Raw genomic sequence first — 23,979 nt, 5'->3', positions numbered from 1 at the left:
TTCGATCTGTGCAGGGGACAGAGGGATCAGAAGGAGGGGGGCTGTTTTGGGTGGGTGGGTGGGAGAGAGGGATGGGGGCTTGAATTGGAAGACCTGGACTAAACAGAAAGTTATGCAGATCCTGGCCGATATTCAGGGTGAAATTCACAGAGTTCGTAATATAGGTTCTGGCACTGTGGAATCCTCCCCAATGACCCCCCCCCCCACCACTTCTGATCTGCTACTTTAAACATGGTCAGTCAGAGCTGATATTCAGTGGCACAACCCAGTTAAATACCAGAGAATATCAGTTGGTGGGCAGCTCCAAGCAGGTGCCTCTCCTGCCCGCTTAAATCACTTTAAATGTTGAGGCACATCTACCAATGTGTTGATAGACTGCCTTTCAAAACAAGAATCAAAGTGGTTTACAAAAGTTTAAAATCAATGAAAAAAGAGCTACAATTTATTAACAGGAGCTAAGACATGAGATCTGGTTCTGAATCCTAGAAGTCTTCACACTTAAACCATGGTTGACTAGGATTCATTTTGCAATATGGGCAAATGAGAGATGCAGGAGCATTCAATACTTGCATATATCCATACAATAAATAAATATTTTTATTAGAGAAATTAACTTTGTACAGATCTCTGTGCACGTATATGAACAGATGCCTAGGGCAGAAGAATGGTTAGTTGTGTATGCGTGACATGATCTAGGATGGCCTAAGTAGTTTTATAAGGTCTCATCATCACTTTTATAATTATGTAGGGTTTTTCTCAAAATGAAACTTGGAAAAATTAACTGTTTCCGTATATACTTGAATATAAATTTAAGATTTTTGGGCCATAAAAATGGCAGTCTGAGTTTATATTCAGGTCCACCGGTCTGTGCCTACCCTCTGCCCAAACCTGTTGAGGCCTCCCATCAGCCTGCCTGAAGCCCTGGGTCCAGTGGTGAGCTAGGACAGGAGCGATCTTTCCCACATCCTGTCCTGGCCAATTCTAAACCACCTGCCTGTCTGACCCCTGCAGACCTTTCATTTAAAGCCCTGGTAGCAACAGGAACTTACAGCAGCCATTTTTGATCATGGTTCTCATGAGGCAGGAGCGTTGGAAGATTGCTCCTGCCCTGCTTCACTTCTAGTCCACCAGGGGGTCAGGGAGGCTGGAGAGAGGCAGGGTGATTTAGAGTTGGGCGGGAAAAGACACGGGAAAGATTGCTCCTGTCCCAGTTCATTGCTGGACCACCATCAGCTGGGCAGTGGAGCTGGCAGGGGCAATCACAATCAGCTTCAGAGCCATCAGGGGAAGCTGCGAATAAACTGAACTGACAGCCGCTGCTCTCCCCTCAGCTGGCTCTCAGCTATCATCCGGAGCCGCCATCAACTGCAGGCAGGCAGGAGCTGTGTCTGACAATTCACTCTTCTGAGTGGTGCCACAGTTCCTCCCCTCTTTTACTGGGCAACTCTGTGCAAAGAGCATGCATATGATGCTATTTGTGTGAGCACAGCCTGGTAAATTGCTCCCAACCTGGTATTTTTTACCGAGTTGATGGAGCTTTATGCATCCTTCCCTGAGAAAAGATGTGTGTGTTTTGTGGGTTTTTTTATTTTTAACATTTATGAACATGAGCATTGCAAAGTTCCTACAAAACAAGGTGGGAGAGTAGCATGCTGGTGGTAGGGTAGCAGGCAAGATTATAATCTGATGTGGATCCAGTGCAAAGGTCAAGCAGGGGGGGGGGGACACCTGAGACACCTGAGAAGTTTTGGATTATATTAAGAATTTCTAATGATGGTCTGCCAGGCTTGAAAGAAATAATTGAATCCAATACCCTACAAGGGCACAGATAGGCCTGTAGCTGCTGAGACAAAAATAAGGCTGCCGTTTTGCTAGAGGTAGCATTGGTTGCTTAGGTCAAGGCATCCTCAGCACTGCATGAAAAGCATACGAGAACAACATAATGTAAGCCAGCTTTCAGCTATGAAAGAACATAGCAGATCAGACCAGAGAAAAAGAAAGTGGTTGATTCTGATAGTAGAAACTCTAGGACTAGAAGAACCAACTGATACAATGCAATATAAAAGTTTGGGCATTTTTATGATGGGCAATGATAATTCTGGGACTACCTTTAAGTAATTTAAAGGATGAGAATTCAGCAATTTTGCACAGCAATCTCTACAACTCTACCATTGTTCTGAAGCTGGATCTGCCTTAAAACAAACTGTGCTCACCAAATTTCCAGGAAAAATAATTCACTATCAAACAAAAGCCCTCGCCAAAACTATTTATCAGTCAACAAAAGGAAACATTTTGGTAGAAGCACATCCAAAAGGTAAAAAAAAATAAGTCACTTAGAAAGGTGGCTCCCTCTACAATTTCACAAAAGCTGGCAGTTATAATGTTATTGTTTGCTTTGAGGATTCTTCTTTTTCTTCTTTCCTGCTATAGTCTGTAACTTTTTCTTCTTCTTAAGTGGTAGCTGATTGCCATCACCTCCTTCCTCCTCTGGGGTGTCTGTTTCACTCCATTGAATCTTCTTTTTGCTCTTTGTAGGTGTAAAACTTTCTTCAGTACCTGTAAAGAACAAAAATGAAAAATTAAGTTCTTACCTGGATAATATTTCTGTTAATTATCTCAGGAGTCCTACGTATGGTGATCAATCTGTTCCCATGAACTAGACTTATAGAAGTGTGAATACTTACAGTTTTGAGCATCTTCCACATAGAGGCGGAGCAAAGTGTACCAAAAAATCAAACACAACTTAAAAACAAGAATTAGAACAACAATGAACATGAGTTTGTATAAAACAACCTTAGAGAACGAACCTGCTAGGTGCAACTAGAACTAATAATAATGGAACCAGAGGCTGAAGAATACACTTATATATACAAGATTTCTTCATACACAGCCTTCTGACTGACAGAAGAGCTCCAGGCCTGGAATCTAGAAACATCTGAAGCAGAAAAGCAAGCGAAACAGAATATACTGAGGGTGGGACGAATGGACTCCTGAGAGGGTTAACAGAAAGAAGATTATTCATAACCAGATGACACTGTTTAAAAGATACTCCTTCTCCACTTCATTTCTCCTTCTTTTTACAAAAAAAACAAAAAACAAAACCCATTCTGCAATCCTCAATGTCTGACGATCCCCGAATCTCCATGTTTCAATCCATTATCAATAAACTCTCACAATGAGATAAAGCCAAACAATCCAGTCTATCACAACTTCACATTTGAATTGAATAAATATTATTCCATTGGTATATTTTGTTGTGCGATATAGTCTTTTAATTTGGTTGGATCATCAAAATGTAGAGTTTTATTTTGATAAGTTACCCGCATGACAGCTGGGAAAAAAAGACCATACTGGGCACCTAGCTGTTTTAATTGGGGCTGTAGTTGGAGAAATAATTTCCTGGTATCAGCAGTTCTTTTTGCGAAATCCGGGACCATCAAAATCTTCACATCTTTATACTTTATGTTATTATTCTGTTTTGCAAATTGGAGAATCTCGAATACTTGTTGAAATCGTAAGACAGAAAATATTAAGGGTCTGGGCCCAGTGAAACCGTTATTCTGTTTATTGGGATTCTGTGCGCTCTCTCCATTTCAAATGGAAATTTTGAAGACATCGGCACCAGTTTTGGAATGAGCATTTCAATAAAAGCTACAGCATTATTACCCTCTTAGTGTTCAGGTAGCCCCAAAAGACGTATATTTTGCCTACGTGCCCTATTTTCCAAATTTTCAATTTGTGTTGCAAAACTCAGTTGTATTTTCTGATCTTTTTGACAAGTTGTGACTGCTGCTTCTGCTTTTTTCAGCCTTTTTTCTACGTTGTCCATCCTAATAGTAATTGTATCCATTTTGTGTGATAAATTGGCTACTTCTTCAATCATTGTATTGAGTTTATCAGCATTGCTCTGTAGTAATTGCCTGATATTCTTTAACTCATCCCGTATTTTGATTTTATCTGGCGAATCCTCGGGTAACGGTATCCTGGATGAAGTTGGTAGATCTTGCTTGCATCTTTTCGATATTCCACCTGAAAATGCCGTTTCTATGTTAATTTGCTTAGAAGTAGCCATATTTAGTGAGAAAAAAGTGTTCCTAATTAAGAAATTTTACTATTCCTCTCAAAAATCAATAAAAAGTAACCTGAGGAGATGGAGCTATTCAATCACGCGTCTATCCACCAGCGCTCTCAAGCCACGCTGATGTCTAGGGAGGAACAAAAGAGCCTGCCCACACGACCAAGGACCCAAAGACAGCATCCTCTTGAGCCACCACATCCACTCTAAAATCTGGAAAAGGTTTGCAGAGTAGACCAAGACAGCTGCTCTCCAAATTTGTGGGAGGAACTGCCCGAGACTCCACTCATGAAGAGGCGACACTCCTTGTGGAATGCACCTTGAGATGAGAAAAACTGGCAGCTGTTTACCACAGGCAATGTATGCTGAAAAGATGGCCATGTGAATCCATCTAGCTATAGAGGCCTTGGAAGTCGGCACAAACAAATGGTCTGAAAGGTGAAAGTAATTGATCTTTTCTAAGTTGTTGTTAGGTGCCATCAACTCATGCGGGAGTCCTAGCAACTTGATGAATTGTAGATCTAAAAAGAAATCAGTTTTGTACTAGTCCGGAATGTCCTTCAACATCATCCCCATGGTTGTTTTCAACGTGTCCAGCCAGCTGATTGCAGATTGTCCTCTTCACCTGGTTCCTTCAATCTTCCCAAACATGATGTCCTTTCTAAGTACTGGAGCAAAACTCTTGGCATGTCAAGCTTTCTTAAAGCTATCTTGCTCATAGATTGAAAAGCAGGCAGACGAACCTCCTGGTTGACATGGAAATCAGACAGAACTTTCAGAAGAAAGGAGGGAACAGCCCAGAGAGTGACAGCCACTTCTGTAATTCTAAGGAAGGGCTCCCTACAGGAAAGAGCTTGCAGCTCCAAGATACTTCACGCTGAAACAATAGCCATAAGAAACACAGTCTTGACCATGAGGTCCAAAAGGAAAGTGTCTCTGAGTGGCTCATATGGGGCCTTAGTGAGGCCCTTTAGGACAATGTTAAGATTCCATGAAGGGAAACGATGTCACAGTGGGGGCCAGAGTGCATCTCATCTAGTCACATCTGGATGAGCCATCAGCAAAACCTTGTGACTCTGTACCAGGAAAGCCCAGCCATCTGCACTTTCAGGGAGGCTACCGCAAGGCCTTTCTCCAGTCCAGCCTGAAGGAAAGCTAGGATGACCAGAACAGGAGCCTGTAACACACCACCTGGTCTTTTTCACAACACTGTTGGAAAGCCTTCCCAAGCTTTAGCATAGGCCGCCATAGTAGATGGCTTCTGAGTTGGTAGGAGAGTAGCATAGAGCCTTGCACACAAGAGCCATGCTATAAGACCAAAACACTGTGGATTGTCCATAGGGACTGGCCCCCTGACTCAGAAGCCCCTGATGAAGAAGCAGCTTAAGGCTCCTGTCCCGCTGAAGATGTACCATGCATACCATGGTCAGCGAGGCCAGTCTGGGGCCACTAGGATCACAGGACCTGGATAAGCTGTGCTTCTGCGAATGACCCAGCCTACTATGGGCCAAGGGGAAGAAAGACAAAGACAACCGTCATGCAGCCAGGGCTGGACAAACACGTCCACCCCGAGCTTCCTGGTTCTTCTCTTTGCCAAAAAAACCCAAAAAAAACAACTTCTGTATTGCTCCATGGTGCGGTCTCACCTGGAGTACTGCATTCAATTCTGGTCTCCTTATCTCAAGATAGATATAGCGGCACTATAAAAGGTTCAAAGAAAAGCAACCAAGATGATAAAGGGGATGAACTCCTCTCATATGAGGAAAGACTAAAGAGTTTAGTGTTCTTCAGCTTGGAAAAGAGATGGCTGAGGGGAGATACGATTGAAGTTTACAAAATCCTGAGTGGAATAGAATGGGTACAAATGGATCAATTTTTCACTTCGTCAAAAATTACAAGGACTAGGGGACATGCAATAAAGTTACAGGGAAATTCTTTTAAAACCAAGAGGAGGAAATATTTTTCCGCTCAGAGAATAGTTATGCTCTGGAACACATCGACATAGGTTGTGGTAAGAGTAGATAGCGTAGCTGGTTTTAAAAAAGGTTTGGACAATTTCCTGGAGGAAAATTCCATAGTCTCTTATTGAGAAAGACATGGGGGAAGCCATTGCTTGCCCCTGATCAGTAGTATGGAATGTTGCTACTCTTTGGGTTTTTGCCAGGTACTAGTGACCTGGATTGGCCACCGTTGAGGACAGCTACTGAGCTTGATGGACCATTGGTTTGATCCAGTAAGGCTATTCTTATGTTCGAGTTTTTGGCAGAAAACATCAAATCTATCACTGGCCTGCCCCAGTGGCAAACAATGAGATCAAATACCCTTTGGGAGAGCGATCATTCTCCTGAGTGCAGGAACTGCTGACTTAGGAATTTGGCCTGAATGTTTTCCAATCCAGTCACGTAGGCTACAGAAAGAGCCTTAAGGTGAACTTCCACCCACCGGAACAACATCTGAGCTTCTAGGCATAAGGGGGCACTTCTGGTACCTCCCTGCCTGTTCACATACACCACTGCTGTGGTGTTGTTGGAGAACACCCTTACAGCTTTTTCTTCAATAACCTTTTTTAGCTCCTTCAAGGCCAGCTGGATGGCTCAGAGCTCCAGACAATTTATGGACAACCCCTTCTGACGGCGAGTTTTTTGGCTCTAAATTTAGCAGTCTCTGCAATGAGCTCCCCAGCCGAAAAGACTGGCATTAGTTACGAGAATCATCCACTCTGATATCCAGAGAGGCATACCCTTTGACAAGGAGGTTTCCTGAAGCCATAGCATAAGCTGTTCTTTGTTTTCCAAGGGAGCTGCAACTGAAGGGAATACCTCTGCGGTGACCACCAAGACAGAAGAGAGTCCTGGAGAGGTTGCACGTGTGTCCTGGCCCAGGGGACAACTTCCAGGAATGCTGCCATGGAGCCCAACACCTCAAGATAATTCCACGCATTGTCAAGAGACAGGATCTATTGTTGCGGTTCTGGTATAAAAAAGCAGCCCCGAGCTTTATCAAAAAGAACTCCCAGATACTCCAGAGTCTGGGTCAGTTCCAGATGACTCTTCTTGTAGTTGACAATCTAGCCCAACCAATGGAGCAAATCTAGCACTCGTTGCACTGCCATCTCGGACTCCTGCCTGGATGGGGCTCTGATCAGTCAATCGTTCAGGTAGGAATTTACCTGGATCTCCATCTTCCAGAGATGAACTGCAACCATCACCATAACCTTGGAAAAAGTGTGGTGGCCTATCACCAATCCAAACGGAAGGGCTGCTAACTGGAAATGCTGCTGAACTATGTGAAGCCTCAAATATTTTTTGTGGCCCAGAAAGATGGGAATATACAGATACACCTCCGTGAGGTCCAGGGAGACCAGAAATTCTCCAGGAGCAACAGCAGCGATGACCGACCAGGCCGTTTCCATGTAGAAATGGGAGACCTTCAGAAAGGCATTTATCACCTTAAGATCTGTGCCTTAAGATTTGCCGGTGCTGGGTCAGACCACTGGTCCATCGTGCCCAGCAGTCCGCTCACACGGCGGCCTTTAGGTCAAAGACCAGTGCCCTATTTGAGTCTAGCCTTACTTGCATATGTTCTGTTCCAGTAGAAACTTATCCAATCTTGTCTTGAATCCCTGAAGGGTGCTTTCCCCTATAACAGCCTCCGGAAGAGCACAATGGAGTATCTGCTTGAATCAACATTAGGGACATGTTCTACGGCCCGAATGTCCAAAAGTCTTTGAAGTGTGGCTCTGATCTTTGACTCTTTTTCTGGCCACCTGGTCGGAGAGTCAATGAACAAATCCAGAGGAGGGTGATAAAACTCGATCATGTGACCCACTTAGAAGATATCCAACACCCACTGGTCTGAGGAAATTTCCCCTCCTCCCCCGAAATGGCAACAGCCGCTCCCCTATATGCGTAAGTGCGGCCGTCAACCTGGCGTCATTGGGGTTTCTTGGAAGGAGAATTGACATGAGCCCCAGAGGACTGTTGGTGCCTGGAGCTGCTGCATTGCTGTCTATAACCTTGGAAGGACCTCTGGACAGAGGACCCCTGGTTAAACTGGCGAGAATGAAAAGGATGGAAATTGCTCCTGCTTACAAGTCAGTGTGGTCTACTTTCCAGCAGAGACTTAGGGCGGAGATCTACCACACAGGCCATAAGGTCATCAAGGCCCTTACCAAAAAGCATCTGTCCCTTAAAGGGCAATCTGCTCAAGGTCGCCTTGGATATTGAGTTGCCCGCCCACTGCTGGATCCACAGCATTCTACAAGCTGAGACAGCATAAGCTGACACCTAGTTCATGATTCTGGTAAGGTCATATAAGGCATCTACCATGTAATTCATCCCTTCCAGCACAAGCTGGGGGCAGGTATCCTCCTCTGCAGAAGGCTGCTGTCGCAGTCTGGTGTGGCAAATCCGAGCAGCAGCCTTGATCCTCAGAGCAAGAACTTCAAACTGCTTTTTCAAAATCATGACCATGTTGCGATTCTGATCAACTTTCAGCATAACATCCTTATTTGAGAGAGCTGTACGTTTGGTGACCTGGGACATCGCCTAATCCACCTTAGGTTGATCAAATAGCTGCTGGAACTCCAGTGCTTTGACACTGCCTTGGCAACCCTGTTCCATAACCAGTTCAGTAATATCCGGATGCACAGGAAAAAGGAGGTCTGAGCATTAAAGTCACTCATAATGGTGCACTGGGAAGTGGAGATTGGAGCCTCCAGCTTCAGTTCTTTAATAGCATTGGCAATAAAGTAGTGGACAGAGATTGACTTGAAGAGGCAGCAGATCCGAGGGTCATCCCTCTGGTCAGGAGCCAGGGAGGCCTCTTGACTGCCAGACTCAAACAGGGAGCCAGAGTCATCCAGGACTGAATCCAAGTCCTGAGACAAAAACAGCATGGAGTCTGACCTACAATCTGGCCAGTCTAGCTCCAAAAGGTCACTGGAGCCAAGGCCCGACCTGCTCAACTGTGAAGCAGACATTGGACAACGCTCCCTGGGTCAATGGCTGCGTGCATGCAGGCTATGCTAACTGACCTGATTTCATCAGAAAGACTCTCCTCATCAGATTCACAAATTCTGGGGAGAAACCTTGTGCAGGGTAAGCAAATGAAGCCTGCAGAACCTCTTCTGGGCTCTCAAAGGTTCCTTAGACTCCATGTGCCTCCTCTTCATGTCATCGCAAGATAGGAGATCTGAACAGTACTTTTTATCCATTTCTTGGACCTACAGGAGTTCACCAGTCCCAGAGTACATGGATGGGGCTAAGCTTGAAGCTCTTGCCCCTCCCTCACAAGCACAGGGCATGAGGAACATGGACTCTCCTCTGCTGAACAACCAATATAATTTTTACAAGTAATGGTGTCCTCACACCCTGAGGAGTCCATCCCAGTCCATAAAAAAACCAAACAAAAATCGATTGAAATCCAAGATGGCCATTGTCAGCAAAATTGCACCAAAAACGGCACATGGAGACTTAACTAAAAATTCAAAATAAGTGAAAAAGGGATTTTGGAGGTGGGAATCCTAAACCTTAAACCTCAGAAACCCTCAAATTTAAGATTTTCAGACCTACTCCGATTTTCCCTTAGGAAAAAATGGGGTTGTACTCGCAGTTCTGTAGAGATGCCTGCCAGCTATTTTCAATGCAGTTGGAGAGAAAGTACTTTCTGCCTCAAATACTTCCAAATCCAACTCCAAAACAAAAAATCTTTAGGCTTGGGGTCAGTCAAACCGACCCCAAGACTTCCACCACCACAGAACCTCGCAACGCAATGGGCAAACTATGCAGCCCTGATACACAGACCTGCACTCAAGCCATTGCTCACTGCTGCACAATCTCCTTTTATGATTTCCAGCAGAAAACTAGAAGACTGAAATACTCAGGACAACGTTCCCAGATATCTCAAAGGCTAACGCAGGCAGGATTAACACAACACACTGGTCAGACAGAGCACTTGGGTTTTTTTTTTTTGCTACTACAGTGTGGTCACAACAAACAAACAAAAAAACCCAACAAAATTTCCAAATTTATTAAGATTTATTAACTGCTTTTTCCATGAAGAGATTTACCCAAAGCAGTTTATAAATAAATTGAATAATAATCAGGTACTCATATTTTCCTTATCTGTCCCATCAAGCTCACAATCTAACTGTGGTACCTGGGGCAATGGAGGGTTAAATGACTCGCCCAGAGTCATAGGGAGCAGGCTGGGATCAAATGCAAAACCTCAGGATGCTGAGGCAGCAGTTGTAACCACTAGGTCACTTCTCCCCTTTGTGTACCTTCAGAAATCACTAATATTAGCTTACTTTTTTAAAATCAAGGAACAAACATTGAATTTCTACTAAATTTTGTGTGTAACTTATCTCAATTAAATATCCCGACAGTTTAAAAACACACAGACATTTTTCTCTCTTATCATTTCACTATTCAAGTGGCATTATATAGCTGTATTTTGCTAGACAGACATACTAAGGGCTCCTTTTATGAAGCCGCGTTAGCGGCTTTATCGCACGCAACTTCTTAGCGCGCGCTAACCCCCGCGCTAGCCGAAAAACTACCGCCTGCTCAAGAGGAGGCGGTAGCGACTAGTGCAGCTGGCAAATTAGCGCGCGTTAAACCGCTAACGCGGCATCGTAAAAGGAGTCCTAAATGTATAGTGTAGAATATACATATACATACATAATATATATCACTACTGTTCTATGAGTTGCTACAGAACCTACTTCTAAAGTTTCTGCATACAACTATAGCCCTTTATAAATACCACTTCAAGACAGGTACATCTCCTACAATAGAACATGGCTATCAAACCAGGGACTCTGACATGAATTATCGAGGTAAAGACTAGTCTTTCTAAAACAATCAGCATTTTGGCCCTGATTCTATAAACATGTAGGCACCGAAGAGCGCAAGTGTCAGTCATAAGTTAGGCACCATTTATAGAATCGTGAATAGAGGCACCTAAAGAAGCCTTAGGTACCAGTAGGCGTTGAAACCTTAGGCGCACTCTATTTATGCCAGGGTTTTCTTGGACTAAATGAGGGCACTTATGTCAAAACATGCCCATAATCTACCCCATAAACATATCCACTTTCTGGTAGGCGCCTTAAGAGTACATGCCTACCTTGAGGTGGCAGGTGCCTACCAGCTAATTAATTGCAATTTTCAATTAACAGTGCCGATTAAGGCTTTTAAAATAATTAAGTTAGGCACCAGATTAGATTGGCGTGGCTACTCAGACACATAACTTTAGGCGTCTTTTATAGATTCTGGGCCTTTGCATGTTTAACCACGACATTAATCCAACATGCTGGCACTTTTTACTGTAATGTAAGTGATTCATGCGATTACTTGTGGTGACTAGCTACATATTCATGCCAAATTACTTCAGTTACAAATACAAGTTTTCCAAACTATATACATTCTCTTGCAATAAAACTAATACTTTTCAGTGTACAGAATGATGTTCTCTTCTCACCTTATAGTTTTAAGTTCTATTTGTAACTTATTTTAGTTGCATGTCTTCTGGGGTAAAAATTGTGCAAGCTCCTGGGTAAAAAACCCCCAGGTAGTTGCAAACAAAATCTGAAGGTACAGTGTTAAGGAAGCAGAAAAAAATGCTAGTGTTACATTTTTCTTTTTAATCATATGATTCTGTGAACATATTACATATCTGCCCGTTTAGCCACTCATCTGTTTATCCCAGTGTTTCAACTGCATTACACCTTCAGCTGCCTATTAAAATGTTTCATTGCAAATAAGGCATGACCAGTTGTGAAGGACAACAATACCTTTTGTGTTTTTCACTCCCCTATTTGCTATTTAAAATTGTAGTCCATTTCTCTTATCCCTCACTGTCATGTTCTGTCTTAACACTTCCCTGTTTTCTTTATTATAAGCTGATTAGACATAGGTGGGATATCAAGATTGAAATAAACTTGGAAACTTATAGTACTGATTTTATGAGCATATTTTTGTTATTTGATTGTTTTAATGTATGCCTAATCAGGTGAGCTATCATATTGCACAGACATCCTGTATCATATTTATGTTATTTGAATGTTCTAATGTTTACCTATTTTATTTGCATTCTGCTGACATCTTGCATATCATATCTGTTATATGAATATGCTTTCCATGATACCTATTATGTATGCATGCATATTTACAGTATAAGCTTTATTGCAGCTGCAACAATGTTGGATTTTAAATTAAAAGTTAGGAGCCAGCTGGCTCGAACTTCATGATTCAGTGGAAAGATTTGCCGTGATAAGCAATTATTAGTTCACTGACCTGTCAGTCTGATGAATGAGATTCGCCACTGGGTAAGACAATCAGTCATAAGAAAGACACACCAGAAAATATTTGCGTTTTAGAAATAAGATGCGAGGAGGGTTTCACACTTTACAAAAAAAATGTTAAGTAGTATTTCTATGAAATATGTACTCCCAGAAGATACACTAGATTTGAATTACAGGGAAAGATCCTTCATTGTAATGTTTAATCTTTATAGTCAATCCCTGTTTGTATTTGAAAGGGTGTAATGCTCATGGCTGCTCCTGATGAAGAAAGATTTGAAAAAGACAGATTCAGCGAGCATAACTGTGGAAGAACACCCAATTTGCAGATAAATGCACGTGTTGTTATCTTATGCAAAGATTTTTTGAGTGATTAATCGACTGTGGAGACATAGGGTGTGAAGAAAGACAATTTGAATTTACTGACAATAACAATCACAAACATAGAAAAGAAAAAAAAGAGAACCTGGGGGCAGACCCAAGATGGCTAACGGCTCCATGGCAGTGTTCTAGAGCGTTTAGCATTTTTTATTTTCCCTCAGCACTTTTACCTTGTTGCATTGTCTTTTCGTGGTTGGAGTTGTGATGCTGCATGTTAAGCGAAAGGGAACAGTGAGGGCTGTTCTAATGCCAGCTGTGGCGTCATCTCCCTTGCAGCAGTTGACTCAGCAAATTCTGGATCGCTATGCCTCTGGTCTCCAGTAAGGGCTGGGAGCCCTGCGGAAAGGAGCATCTGACCTTCAGGGATATGATATCTCGTTGTCTCCCCCTCCCCCATGGCTAATTTACCTCCTTGCCCGGTGGAATCGAGGAGTGGCCAGCTGGGCTTGGCCATGTCAGAAGTCATGGCGACTGGGCCCACTGCTGGTGGAGTCCTTCCCTTAACAAAACCGGAGGAGGAGAAGAATAAATCCGTTTGAATGCCATTATGAAGCTAGATATGATGGTAGGAAAAACTGCTCAAGATGTAAGTAAAAGTTGATCTTATTTCTGAAACAGTTGCAAAGGTTTGACAAGATAGCTCTGAAAAAATTAAAACAGACTGAAACAGAATCTTAAAGATCAGAAATTTATTCCAAGAAAAATTAAACAGTTGGAGAATTTGAAGAGACAGCTGAACTTGAGAATGCTAAATTGTTCAAAATAATTATGAGAGAAGATATTAAGAAATTGGGAGCTACCTTTTTGTTGGCATATCCTTGCAAATCTGTGGTGAAATATCTGGGACTAAAATAAGTTTTTTTCCAACTTGAACATCTGAAATAGCCAAATGATAAATGACTGGTAGTAAACTATAGTTAGTCTTTACTTGGAAATTTTCCTATGATCTCCTCTATATTTGTAGGTCTGCCCTCATTATGTTGGGGTCTACAGAAGAGGTTAAGTTCTCATTATATATTTTTTCCTTTTTGCATTTTTTAATGTGAAATCTTCCTTTTATTTGAATTAACTTGTAATTATGGATGCATATTAAAAAAAAGAAAGAAAGAGATAAGTAGTTAAGGATGTGATGATCCCTGTGACACAGAGGCACTTATGGGAGGGAGAGTGTAGTGCAGTGGTTAAAGCTACAGCCTCAGCACCCTGGGGTTGTGGGTTCAAACCCACGCTGCTCCTTGTGACTCTGGGCAAGTCATTTAATCCCCCATTGCTCCAGGTACATTAGATAGATTGTGAGCCTGCTGGGACAGACCTGGAAAATGCTTGAGTACCTGAATAAACTCATATAAACCATTCTGAGCTGTCCTGGAAAAACGGTATAGAAAATTGAACGAATAAATAAATAAATCCATGTGTGCGGATCACCGGACTTGATGGATCCAGGGTCTGATCCGGAGATGGCAATTCTTATGTTCTTATGTTCTAAATAAATAAATAGGCCTGTGAAGCTGAGAGGACAGTAATATTGCTTAAGTCTTCTCTCATAAAATATATATTAAAAAGTACTTGAAGGGTGACTTTCAATTGAATTTCCAGAATTCTATTTTTGTATAGTGTAAATTTAAACATTTTTATACCATCATTAGTGAAACATCATGACAGTTTACGGAATAATAGTACAAAACAGAATAAAAATTTCAAAAGTTAAACCAAGAAAATAATCAAACACAAACTAACAACTAGAACCACAGCAGATAGGGAAAAATTGAATGGCACTACACAGTATCATTTGTATTCCGCTGTCACTTATATAATAAAAGATATGATGGGTGTTCTGCTCTGTTAAATGTTTATATTTCTGATACTATGTTGCTCCCGTTTATAGGATTCAATTTACCATCCCCCAAGTTTATTTCATTGACTGTATTTATCATTATACTTCGTCATTACACTATTGTTGTGCTGTTAACAAAATTGTAAGTTTTAAGTTAAACTGTACCTGCTACAGGTGAATCTCTTAATAAAAATAGCTAATAAACCCCAATAAATAAATAAATAAGCAAACAGCTGGTATGCCAGTTTTTTAGGGGCGATATGGGAAAAAGAAATTGATGAGGGAAGTTATTTCAAGAGAGGTGACTTGGACCTACAAGACTTGTCACATACAGCGGAGATCACCACAACAAAAACAACAGGACAAGTAGATGTAGCCACTTTATTGAAGAGCTTCAATAAGACTTGACATGGCCGTGTTTTGGGCACTTGGCCTGCATCAAAGCACATGTGCATCTTTGAATAATCTTCTTATAAGCAACCTTATAAAAACCACCTCAAGCAAATCAGCAACAAACTGTTCAAAAATCACTCCAGCGCCACAAACAGAAAAGAACCTGCTGATGCCCATGTCCCCATATTTGTGAGTGTCAGCAAGTTCTTTTCTGTTTGTGGCACTGGAGTGATTTTTGAACAGTTCTTCATAGAGCTCATTGTTACTGCTTTGCGCGTGGTGGTTTTTAAAAGGTTGCTCACTGTAAGAAGATTATTCACAGATGCACATGTTCTTTGATGAAAGACTATGGAAGCAGGCCAGGTGGCCGAAACATGGCCATGTTGAGTCTTATTGAAGCTTTTCAATAAAGTGGCTACTTGTCGCCCCATTGTTTTTGTTGTGGTCATCTCCACTGTGTGTATAACGAGTCCTACTTACTTGTGGAGTTTTGCTCTTTGGTTTCCTGATAAGACATATATGAAAGACATGCTTTAAAGAGTGCTATATGTAATGGTTGTTCTTACCGATAGATGTGGCAGCACCTGTGTCATGGTTTTCCTTTGTTTCTAAAGGATTAACAAGCCACACAGAGAGGCAGATGAGTCTGGCTGAAGTATTCACCTCACAGAGGAAGGAGGGGGGCTTCTGTACCTAAGGGAAAGGATGTGAAATTCAGGTTAGCTCAAGGGACATGTGGTGGGAAAGGGCAAGGGGAATCCAAAGACATGCTCCAAAGGGCATCATGCGATACCTCGCCTCATTTAACTATCATAAAAATGAAGAGTCCAATATTCAAAGCCCTTATCCAGAAACATTTCATTTGTGGCACTGAATATCCTTACAGGCCCTCTTGGCACTATTCGGATACTTACAGGAGAGTGCATAGATGGAGCTGTCTTAATTTTATCCAGAGAGGTTCCCAGATTGAATATTGATGCTATTTGGATAGTGGCAGTACTTGCCATTCTACCTAGATAGTTGGTGGCACTTTCTGTGTTTAATTTAACCACTAAAGCCAGTATTTACAAAAAAAAAAAAAAAAAAAAAGGTTACTCTGGTGGTTGAATATTGACTAGAAATAGGAATAAAGACATCATTTTTAAAGGGGGAGGGGATGGTGCTAGCAGAGCTGCCATGAGGAGTCCCAAAGAAAGATGACAATCTGTCCACACAAAATGTAGTTCTACCGCTTTGATCTAACATGTCCAGAAGAGGATCAGGATGCCAAACATACAGCTTCTCTCTATTTTCCTAGGGGATTTCATCTAAGGAAGAAGTTCATTCAACTGTAAAAATAAATGCATACATTTTTAGTGGAAAATCTGCAAAATTTGAAACCCATTCAAAAAGGTCAGGACAGCGGAATCCATGGAAGGAGAAAAAGTCCCTTTTTTCCCCACCAGTCCCGCCAATTTTGTTTCTTTTGAAAGAGTGAACACTTTGCATTAACTCGTAAGCTGGCCAGCACTCTGCCGGTATGGTTACACCACAGCTCGTCATTCTAGGCTGCCTGTACCTCAGACTGAATAATTAGGACTGCTCTCTCCTGTAGGGCTCCCTTCTCTATCTGGAGGCTTTGCGATACTCATATTTTGCAAATGCAACTAAAATAGACCCTTATCAATCAGCGCAGGCAACAGAAATAGTACATAAAAATTGCTTGCATGTTAGCAAAAACTCCACACACAAGTGATGACCCCCACAAAAAAAATAAAATAAAAAAGAACTATAAAATCAATCATCTACTGCCCATTGTTTGTAATCATCACCATGCATATACCTTCTCATCTTCAAACTATGACTACATATATTACTGGGCCAGGTAATACACCAACCAATATACTCTGATCCATCCAGTCACAAGGTGGTCATGCAACAGGACAGAACTATCCCAGACCTCAAAACCAGTGTAACGTTCTTAGCCTCTGTACCGTTCTCTTGTCACAAGAAAGGACTGCTCTATACTGAAGGGAAGGAAAACAAAAACAAAAACAAGAAAGCCTAGCAACATTAACATGAATATAAACCAAGACAGTATCAAAAATCAAAGAGAATTTCTTGAGAAATTTCTTCAGAAAGTTTAAAAGGGAGAGCTATGGTTTTCACATAGTTTTGGCAGAGGGGAAAACACAATCCTGAGGGAATGGCCAGTCATGGAAAGACCTGCATGTACTCAGAATATTGCATTACTTCTCAGATCTGAGAAAGCTTTTCCATCATATCATCACTGGATGATATCCCCCACAAGTACTCACAACTGAAGCACGGGGAGCAGGACCACAGAAGACAAATGCAAATAGGGATGGAAGTGTGGTAGACCCTGAATGTTTTTCAGAGGATTGTGTTCATGAGGAGCTAGCTAAAGAATGACAAAATGATGGGGCCGAACGGTGTATATCCGAGGGTACTGAAGGAACTTAAGGAAGTTCTGGCAGCTCTGCTGGCTGACCTTTTCAATGCTTCTCTAGAATCAGGAATGGTACTGGAGAAGGGCAGATGTGGACCTTCTCTACAAAAGTAGAAGTAAGAAAGAGGTAGGGAACTAAGTAGAAGTAAGGAAGAGGTAGGGAACCAAAGGCCAGTAAGTCTGACTTCTGTAGTAAGTAAATTAATGGAAACAATTAAAACAGAGAATAGTGACATTTCTGGATTACAGGACCCAAGGCAAAATGGATTCACTAGAGCAGGGGTGCCCAAAAGGTCGATCACAATCGACCAGTAGATTGTAAAGGCAATGCGAGTCGATTGTGGAGCACATCCCGGACTCCGTGATTGACTCGTGTTGCCTTCGCGTTCTACCTGCTTCCCGACGCCGTAAAGAGGATACAGAAACGCCGGGCCGACCAACCTTCACCACCCAACATCAATTCTGACGTCGGAAAGGAAGTTCCAGGCTAGCCCGACGTCGGGTGTGGAAAGCTGGTCGGTCCGGCGCTTCTATATCCTCTTTACAGCGTCGGGAAGCAGGGAGAGCTCAGAATTCGGGGGCGGTGGCTTGGATGAGGGCAGGGAGACAGAAAGAAGGAAGGAAGGAAGGAAGGAAGGAAGGAAGGGGACAGAGACAAAAAGACAGAGAGAGAAAGACAGACAGACAGAGAGAGAAAGACAGACAGACAGAGAGAGAAAGACAGACAGAAAGAGAGAGAAAGACAGACAGAAAGAGAGAGAAAGACAGACAGAAAGAAAGAGAGAAAGACAGACAGAAAGAAAGAGAGAAAGACAGACAGAAAGAAAGAGAGAAAGACAGACAGAAAGAAAGAGAGAAAGACAGACAGAAAGAAAGAGAGAAAGACAGACAGAAAGAAAGAGAGAAAGACAGACAGAAAGAAAGAGAGAAAGACAGACAGAAAGAAAGAGAGAAAGACAGACAGAAAGAAAGAGAGAAAGACAGACAGAAAGAAAGAGAGAAAGACAGACAGAAAGAAAGAGAGAAAGACAGACAGAAAGAAAGAGAGAAAGACAGACAGAGAGAAAGAGAGAAAGACAGACAGAGAGAAAGACAGACAGAAAGAGAGAAAGAAAGACAGAAAGAAAGAGAGAAAGACAGAAAGAAAGACAGAGAGAAAGAGAGAAAGACAGAGAGAAAGAGAGAAAGACAGAGAGAAAGAGAGAAAGACAGAAAGAAAGAGAGAAAGACAGAAAGAGAGAAAGACAGACAGAAAGAGAGAAAGACAGACAGAAAGAGAGAAAGACAGAAAGAAAGAGAGAAAGAAAGACAGAAAGAAAGAGAGAAAGAAAGACAGAAAGAAAGAAAGAGAGAAAGACAGAGAGAAAGAGAGAAAGAAAGACAGACAGAAAGACAGAAAGAAAGAGAGAAAGAAAGACAGAGAGAAAGACAGAAAGAAAGAGAGAAAGAAAGACAGAAAGAAAGAGAGAAAGAAAGACAGACAGAAAGAGAGAAAGACAGAAAGAAAGAGAGAAAGAAAGACAGAAAGAAAGAGAGAAAGAAAGAGAGAAAGACAGACAGAAAGAGAGAAAGACAGAAAGAAAGAGAGAAAGAAAGACAGAGAGAAAGACAGACAGAAAGAGAGAAAGAAAGACAGACAGAAAGAGAGAAAGACAGAAAGAAAGAGAGAAAGACAGACAGAGAGAAAGACAGAAAGAGAGAAAGACAGACAGAAAGAGAGAAAGACAGAAAGAAAGAGAGAAAGACAGACAGAGAGAAAGACAGAAAGAAAGAGAGAAAGACAGACAGAAAGAGAGAAAGACAGAAAGAAAGAGAGAAAGACAGAAAGAAAGAGAGAAAGACAGAAAGACAGAAAGAAAGAGAGAAAGAAAGAGAGAAAGACAGAAAGACAGAAAGAAAGACAGAAAAAAGACAGAAAGAAAGACAGAGAGAAAGACAGAAAGAAAGACAGAGAGAAAGACAGACAGAAAGAGAGAAAGACAGACAGAAAGAGAGAAAGACAGACAGAAAGAGAGAAAGACAGACAGAAAGAGAGAAAGACAGAGAGAAAGAGAGAAAGACAGAGAGAAAGAGAGAAAGAAAGAGAGAAAGAGAGAAAGACAGAAAGACAGAAAGACAGAAAGAGAGAAAGAAAGAAAGACAGAAAGAGAGAAAGAAAGACAGAGAGAAAGACAGAAAGAAAGAGAGAAAGAAAGACAGAAAGAAAGAGAGAAAGAAAGACAGAAAGAGAGAGAGAAAGAGAGAGAGAAAGAAAGACAGAAAGAAAGACAGAAAGAAAGACAGAAAGAAAGAGAGAAAGAGAGAAAGACAGAAAGAAAGAGAAAGACAGAAAGAAAGAGAGAAAGAGAGAAAGACAGAAAGAAAGAGAAAGACAGAGAGAAAGAGAGAAAAAGAAAGACAGAGAGAAAGAGAGAAAGAGAGAAAGAAAGACAGAGAGAAAGAGAGAAAGAAAGACAGAGAGAAAGAGAGAAAGAGAAAGACAGAGAGAAAGAGAGAAAGAAAGAAAGAGAGAAAGAGAGAAAGAAAGAAAGAGAGAAAGAGAGAAAGACAGAAAGAGAGAAAGAGAGACAGAAAGAGAGAAAGAGAGAAAGACAGAAAGAGAGAAAGAGAGACAGAAAGAGAGAAAGAGAGAAAGAAAGACAGAGAGAAAGAGAGAAAGAGAGAAAGACAGAAAGAAAGACAGAGAGAAAGAGAGAAAGACAGAGAGAAAGAGAGAAAGAAAGAGAGAAAGAAAGAGAGAAAGAAAGAGAGAAAGAAAGAGAGAAAGAAAGAGAGAAAGAAAGACAGAAAGAAAGACAGAAAGAAAGAGAGAAAGAAGGGGGCAGGGAGACTGAAAGAAAGAAAGAAAGAAGGGGGCAGGGAGACAGAAAGAAAGAAAGAAGGGGGCAGGGAGACAGAAAGAAAGAAAGAAAGAAGGGGGCAGGGAGACAGAAAGAAAGAAAGAAAGAAGGGGGCAGGGAGACAGAAAGAAAGAAAGAAAGAAGGGGGCAGGGAGACAGAAAGAAAGAAAGAAGGGGGCAGGGAGACAGAAAGAAAGAAAGAAGGGGGCAGGGAGACAGAAAGAAAGAAAGAAGGGGCAGGGAGACAGAAAGAAAGAAAGAAGGGGCAGGGAGACAGAAAGAAAGAAAGAAGGGGCAGGGAGACAGAAAGAAAGAAAGGGGCAGGGAGACAGAAAGAAAGAAAGGGGCAGGGAGACAAAGAAAGAGAAAGAAAAAAAAGAAAGAAGGGGCAGGGAGACAGAAAGAAAGAAAAAGAAAGAAAGAAGGGGCAGGGAGACAGAAAAAAGAAAGAAGGGGCAGGGAGACAGAAAGAAAGAAAGAAAGAAAGAAAGAAAGAAAGAAGGGGCAGGGAGACAGAAAAAAGAAAGAAGGGGCAGGGAGACAGAAAGAAAGAAAGAAAGAAAGAAAGAAAGAAAGAAAGAAAGAAGGGGCATGGAGACAGAAAGAAAGAAGGGGCAGGGAGACAGAAAGAAAGAAAGAAGGGGCATGGAGACAGAAAGAAAGAAGGGGCATGGAGACAGAAAGAAAGAAGGGGCAGGGATAAAAAAAGAAAGTAGAGGGTAGAGAGAAAGAAAGAAGGGGCAGGGATAAAAAAAAGAAAGAAGGGGGTAGAGAGAAAGAAAGAAGGGGCAAGGATAAAGAAAGAAAGAAGGGGGTAGAGAGAAAGAAAGAAGGGGCAGGGATAAAGAAAGAAAGAAGGAAGGGGCAGGGATAAAGAAAGAAAGAAGGGGGTAGAGAGAAAGAAAGAAGGGGCAGGGATAAAGAAAGAAAGAAGGGGGTAGAGAGAAAGAAAGAAAGGGGAGGGGCAGGGAGAGAGGAAGAAAAAATTGGGGGGAGGGAATGAGGTCTGGAAGAGAGAAAGCATACAGGAGGCTGAAAGAAGGGAAGAAATATTGGATGCACAGTCAGAAAAAGAAAGTATAACCAGAGACTTATAAAATCACCAAACAACAAAGGTAGGTAAATATGATTTTATTTTCAATTTAGTGATCAAAATGTGTCCATTTTGAGAATTTATATCTGCTGTCTATATTTTACACTATGGCCCCCTTTTACGAAACCGCAATAGTGGTTTTTAGCGCAGGGAGCCTATGAGCATCGAGAGCAGCACAGGGCATTCAGCACAGCTCCCTGCGCTAAAAAACGCTATCGTGGTTTAGTAAAAAGGGAGAAGGAATATTTGACTATTTTTGTATAGTTGTTACTGAGTTGACCTTACATAAAGCCATCTGCCTTGACCTCTTTGAAAAAACTCTGAATATAAATGATAATAACGTAACACATAAAGGAACAGTGTATACTTCAAACGTCTTTTATTATACAATGGTGCTCAGATTCCACGATGGAAAGGTAAAGAACTCAATAAAGGCAAAAGCCCTAAAGAGACTTAAATGGTATCGATCATTGCACCGGTTTATAAAAGATGTTGTGAAGTGCTACTATATTAGTTTATAAAGTTCATAAGTCCAAGAACGGTAAGTCCAATTTGTAAATGACTTTAAAGCTTCAAAAAAGTGAGCAACTTAGCTGAAATATAGAGCGTGCATAGGTGTAACTGGGTCCTATAGAGCGTGCATAGGTGTAACTGGGTCCTGACGCGTTTCGCCTCACCGGCTTCTTCAGAGAACCCACTCGCAAACTGTATATTCACTGCTAGTAATTGTAAATAAGTCCTGCAACATCAGAGAAACAAAGTGCATGGAAGTATCAGAATTCAGTAATAAGTATCAAAGCCTTAGCCAAAAAACTTTACCAAACTCTCGACGCTGACGACGGGACACCTACTGTTGATTCTGTAATCTTTCAATTTCCTGTGACGTCAGTGCTCAGCTGAGCACCCGGCATTTATACATGAAAGAAGATGTCAATCAATGAAGGAACGCCCACCACTCCACTTCTTTATTCAAACCAGAGGGAGATACCGTCTGCCAATAGTAGATCCAACTTTGTTCACGTTTCCATAGCCATGCTTGAGAATTTCCTCCTCTAATGCCTCGGGCCACCTCTAATACCACAAATTGTAAATCATGAAGCTGGTGCGAAGTAGCCTGCCAATGTTGGACTAAGGGGGCATTAATATCCCCCCTTCTGATTTTACTCAGATGTTCTGTAATTCGTGTTTTAATACTTCTGATAGTGTGTCCAATGTATAACAAACTGCATGGGCAACGAATGAGGTAAACAACCCCTTGAGTATCACAATCCGAAAAATGATGTAACACATGTTGCTTTGGTAACGTAGGGTGGTGGATACTAGTAGTCTCCAGGGCATGCTTACATATAGTACAATTGCCACATTTGAAATGTCCTTTAGGCTCGGGTATCAAGATATCACCTGGTGGACTAACAAAGTGAGACGTGGATACAGAGTCCCGGAGATTTTTACCCCTAGAGTACGCAAAGAGGGGTTGTTGCCCCAGACATTGATGTACCTGAAGAAGGTGCCAGTGTGTGTTTATGATTTTTTTGATGTGGAATGCTTGGTATGAATAGGGCAGTGTACACACCAATCGAGATTCACATTGATCAGAGGATGGTTGCAACAGATACTCCCGATGGGCATATAAAGCCCGTTTATAAGCTTTTTTGATAATATTGTAGGGGTACCCACGTTCACTAAACCGTTGCCACATGTCTCTTGCCCGGAGTTTAAATTCTTCTCTGGTGCTACACAAGCGCCTTAATCTTAAGAATTGGCCCACTGGTAAGTTATTCTTCAGATGACGAGGGTGATAACTCTCATAATGCAGCAACGTATTTCTATCGGTGGGCTTGCGATGAATAGTGGTAAAAAAAGCCCCTTGATTGATGGTAATATGAATGTCCAAAAAAGCTATATGGGTGTATGAAGTACATGCAGTGAATTGCAGATGTGAATTACATGTATTAAGCCACTGAAGAAATTGGTGGAATAAGTCAATGGTGTTAGTCCAGATCAAAAAAACATCATCTATATATCGTTTCCACGTGTACACTTCTGAAAAGTATATAGATGGGTACAGAAAAATGTCCTCAAAGTCTGTAACATACAGACATGCCAAAGACGGGGCCATAGTGGCCCCCATTGCAGTTCCCTGTTTTAAAGTTTTTTGGCTAAGGCTTTGATACTTATTACTGAATTCTGATACTTCCATGCACTTTGTTTCTCTGATGTTGCAGGACTTATTTACAATTACTAGCAGTGAATATACAGTTTGCGAGTGGGTTCTCTGAAGAAGCCGGTGAGGCGAAACGCGTCAGGACCCAGTTACACCTATGCACGCTCTATAGGACCCAGTTACACCTATGCACGCTCTATATTTCAGCTAAGTTGCTCACTTTTTTGAAGCTTTAAAGTCATTTACAAATTGGACTTACCGTTCTTGGACTTATGAACTTTATAAACTAATATAGTAGCACTTCACAACATCTTTTATAAACCGGTGCAATGATCGATACCATTTAAGTCTCTTTAGGGCTTTTGCCTTTATTGAGTTCTTTACCTTTCCATCGTGGAATCTGAGCACCATTGTATAATAAAAGACGTTTGAAGTATACACTGTTCCT

At 41.7% G+C, this 23,979-nt stretch overlaps 1 protein-coding gene across 1 annotated transcript in view; it reads right to left on the bottom strand.

Annotated features, from left to right (window-relative positions):
• Positions 1–579: 579 nt before the first annotated feature.
• PAK1IP1 (PAK1 interacting protein 1) overlaps positions 580–23,979 on the bottom strand; it is a 78,072-nt gene continuing 54,672 nt past the window's right edge. Inside the window, 2 exon segments of the mRNA XM_033932814.1 lie at positions 580–2,556; positions 15,552–15,678. Of these exon segments, the coding sequence (XP_033788705.1) occupies positions 2,384–2,556; positions 15,552–15,678 (300 nt within the window). The 3' untranslated portion in view covers positions 580–2,383.

This window comes from Geotrypetes seraphini, chromosome 2 (assembly GCF_902459505.1).
Source record: "Geotrypetes seraphini chromosome 2, aGeoSer1.1, whole genome shotgun sequence".
Classification (NCBI taxonomy): Eukaryota; Metazoa; Chordata; class Amphibia; order Gymnophiona; family Dermophiidae; genus Geotrypetes; species Geotrypetes seraphini.
This window is presented reverse-complemented; position numbering and strand designations above follow the sequence as displayed.